Source organism: Chionomys nivalis, chromosome 4 (genome assembly GCF_950005125.1).
Source record: "Chionomys nivalis chromosome 4, mChiNiv1.1, whole genome shotgun sequence".
NCBI classification, from domain to species: domain Eukaryota; kingdom Metazoa; phylum Chordata; class Mammalia; order Rodentia; family Cricetidae; genus Chionomys; species Chionomys nivalis.
In genome coordinates this window covers 37,489,256-37,490,874 of record NC_080089.1, presented here as the reverse complement: position 1 = coordinate 37,490,874, position 1,619 = coordinate 37,489,256, and the positions used below count along the sequence as shown (strand labels likewise).

The 1,619-nt window shown below is 38.2% G+C and overlaps 1 protein-coding gene across 1 annotated transcript; it reads left to right on the top strand.

Annotated features, from left to right (window-relative positions):
• Positions 1-423: 423 nt before the first annotated feature.
• Positions 424-1,362, top strand: LOC130873116 (olfactory receptor 150-like). The gene has a single exon (XM_057767674.1). The coding sequence runs from the start codon at positions 424-426 to the stop codon at positions 1,360-1,362; it is 939 nt and encodes a 312-aa protein (XP_057623657.1).
• The last annotated feature ends 257 nt before the right edge of the window (positions 1,363-1,619 follow it).

The following is a 1,619-nucleotide window of genomic DNA, read 5'->3' as shown; positions in this document are numbered from 1 at the left end:
CTTAGAAAGTCTTCTTTCTAGTTCCTTTTTCTAAGTAGAATTTACACTACAATATTGAAGAAATATGATTGCTTCATTCATCAACTTATGGTGAAAGATTTCAAGAGGAATTATTTGAGAGTTCTTGTAAGATATTAATATTTTAAGATAAAGCAATATTTATAAGATACACATGAGGAATTGCTAGAAAACTCCATTAAATTAGATACATTCATTTTTGGATGTTCATGAAACAGATAGATACAGATACATTAAACATCTATTTATACCTCCCATGTTAGAGTTTTAACTGGTAGCAAAAGTGAAGAACTGTTGAAAACAGGAAACACCAGAACGGAAATCTTGAATTCAATGTCACATATCAAGCAGATGTGTGATAAATAACCTTTTTCCTCACTTCCTATATAGAACTTCCAGGAAGAAATGCCAGAAAGAAATGACTCCACAGTGAATGAGTTCATCCTCTCTTGGTTAACAGACCAACCAGAGCTGAAGCTTCCCCTGTTCCTCCTCTTCCTTGGAATCTACCTGCTCACAGTGCTGGGGAACCTGGGAATGATCATCCTGATTGTGCTCAGCTCCCACCTGCACACCCCCATGTACTTCTTCCTCAGCAGTCTGTCCTTCATTGATCTCTGTTACTCCACTATCATCACTCCCAAAATGATGGTGAACTTTGTGGCAACGAAGAATGCCATTTCTTACCCGGAATGTATGACTCAGCTCTATTTCTTCCTTGCTTTTGTTATATCTGAGTGTCACATGCTGGCTGCCATGGCATATGACCGCTATGTTGCCATTTGTAATCCCTTGCTCTACAATGTCACTATGTCTTACCAAGTCTGTTCCTGGATGATAGGTTGGGTTTATGGTGTGGGCATCATTGGTGCATCTATCCATACTTTCTGCATGCTAAGAGTAGTTTTCTGTAAGGCTAATACAATAAACCATTATTTCTGTGATCTTTTCCCATTGATGGAGCTTGCCTGCTCCAGTACTTTCATCAATGAGGTTTTCCTTCTGTATCTCAGTGCTTTTAACATTCTTGTTCCAGCCCTGGCCATCCTGGGTTCTTACATCTTTATCATAGTTAGCATCCTCCGTATCAAATCCACTGAGGGCAGATTCAAAGCCTTCAGCACCTGCAGCTCCCACTTCTCTGCTGTTGCTGTCTTCTTTGGTTCCTTGGCATTTGTGTACCTACAACCCTTCTCAGTCAGATCCAAGGACAAAGGCAAAGTGTCCTCTGTGTTTTATACAACTGTTGTGCCCATGCTTAATCCTATGATCTACAGCCTAAGGAACAGGGATGTAAAACTTGCTCTAACTAAGTTATTTCATAAAATGAAGTTCTATGTGTAAAAAAACTTTTGCAATAGCAAAAACATAGCACCTACAATCAATAAATTTTGTTTTCTAATCCTCATCCAGTTAACTTCCAAATAAGAAATTTTAGTTTGGAGTCAAATTGTGCCATCCACATCAGAAAAATCTTATTATCTCCTGCTGGCATCCAATATTCCATCTTTTTCTGAAGACTTCAGAAGCAGCATGGTTTTTCTCTATATCTAGAATAGATCTACTAGAATAAGACACATCCTAATTGCTTAAGAACTTAT

Coding starts and splice junctions, on each gene's coding strand:
- LOC130873116 (XM_057767674.1), top strand. CDS start 424: ATGCCAGAAAGAAATGACTCCACAGTGAATGAGTTCATCCTCTCTTGG.